The following is a 1,031-nucleotide window of genomic DNA, read 5'->3' on the forward strand; positions in this document are numbered from 1 at the left end:
CCAGGTGTGTCCAGGTGTGTCCCAGGTGTGTTACCTGTCCCAGGTGTGTCTCTCACCTGGAAGCCGTTCCGTTTGATGTTGGGCACGTCCATGTTGTGGGTGGACAGACAGATGGACAGGTGTGTCCCAGGTGTATCCCCAGGTGTGTCCAGGTGTGTCCCAGGTGTGCACAGATGTGTACAGGTGTATCCCAGGTGTGTCACAGATGTGTACAGGTGTATCCCCAGGTGTGTCCAGGTGTGTCCAGGTGTGTCCCAGGTGTGTTACCTGTCCCAGGTGTGTCTCTCACCTGGAAGTCGTTCCGTTTGATGTTGGGCACGTCCATGTTGTGGGTGGACGGACAGATGTCCTCGTACTTCTTGCCCGTGAAGATGTCGATGCCCACCAGGTGCACCTGGGGGGAACTGGGGTTACTGGTTTATACTGGGAGGGAAACTGGGATGGACTGGGAGCACTGGGAAGGGAACTGGGGTTACTGGGAGGGACTGGGGGGGAGGGAACAATTTTGGGGATTTTTTGGGGATTTTTGGGGCATTTTTGGGCCAATCAGAGCCCAGGGCAGGCTCTGTGTGACCACAACCCCTCTGCGCTAACCCGACTCAGGAATTTGGGATTTCCTCGGGAATTTTGGGATTTTCCTGGGAACTCCAGAATTTCCCTGCCATTTTAGCTACCTTGGCATTCCCAAATTCACAATTTTGGGATTTTTGGGACGTTTTTTGGGGACATTTTTGGGTGATCAGAACCCAATGAGTCACTTCAACCCCGCTGCGCTGACTCGGCTCAGGAATTTGGGATTTTCTCGGGAATTTTGGGATTTTCCTGGGAACTCCAGAATTTCCCTGCCATTTTAGCTACCTTGGCATTCCCAAATTCACAATTTTGGGATTTTTCTGAGATTTTTGGGCTGGTTTTGGGGAATCAGAGCCCCAAAACGGCTCCAAAAACATCTCCAGGAACCGGAATACCTCTGCGCTAACTCGGCTCAGGAATTTGGGATTTCCTCGGGAATTTCTCCCTCCCCAGCAGGA

General features: G+C 52.5%; 1 protein-coding gene across 1 annotated transcript in view; it reads right to left on the reverse strand.

The window, feature by feature from the left end:
* Window positions 1-431, reverse strand: part of LOC115949220 (eukaryotic translation initiation factor 5A-1-like) — a gene marked incomplete at its 3' end in the record, with an annotated part of 1,572 nt that extends 1,141 nt beyond the window's left edge. The window contains exon 1 of the mRNA XM_031065719.1: window positions 290-431. Within this exon, the coding sequence (XP_030921579.1) occupies window positions 290-325 (36 nt within the window). The remainder of the gene's footprint in view (window positions 1-289) is intronic.
* Window positions 432-1,031: the final 600 nt, after the last annotated feature.

The sequence above is a fragment of the Geospiza fortis genome, unplaced genomic scaffold, assembly GCF_000277835.1.
Source record: "Geospiza fortis unplaced genomic scaffold, GeoFor_1.0 scaffold2581, whole genome shotgun sequence".
NCBI classification, from domain to species: domain Eukaryota; kingdom Metazoa; phylum Chordata; class Aves; order Passeriformes; family Thraupidae; genus Geospiza; species Geospiza fortis.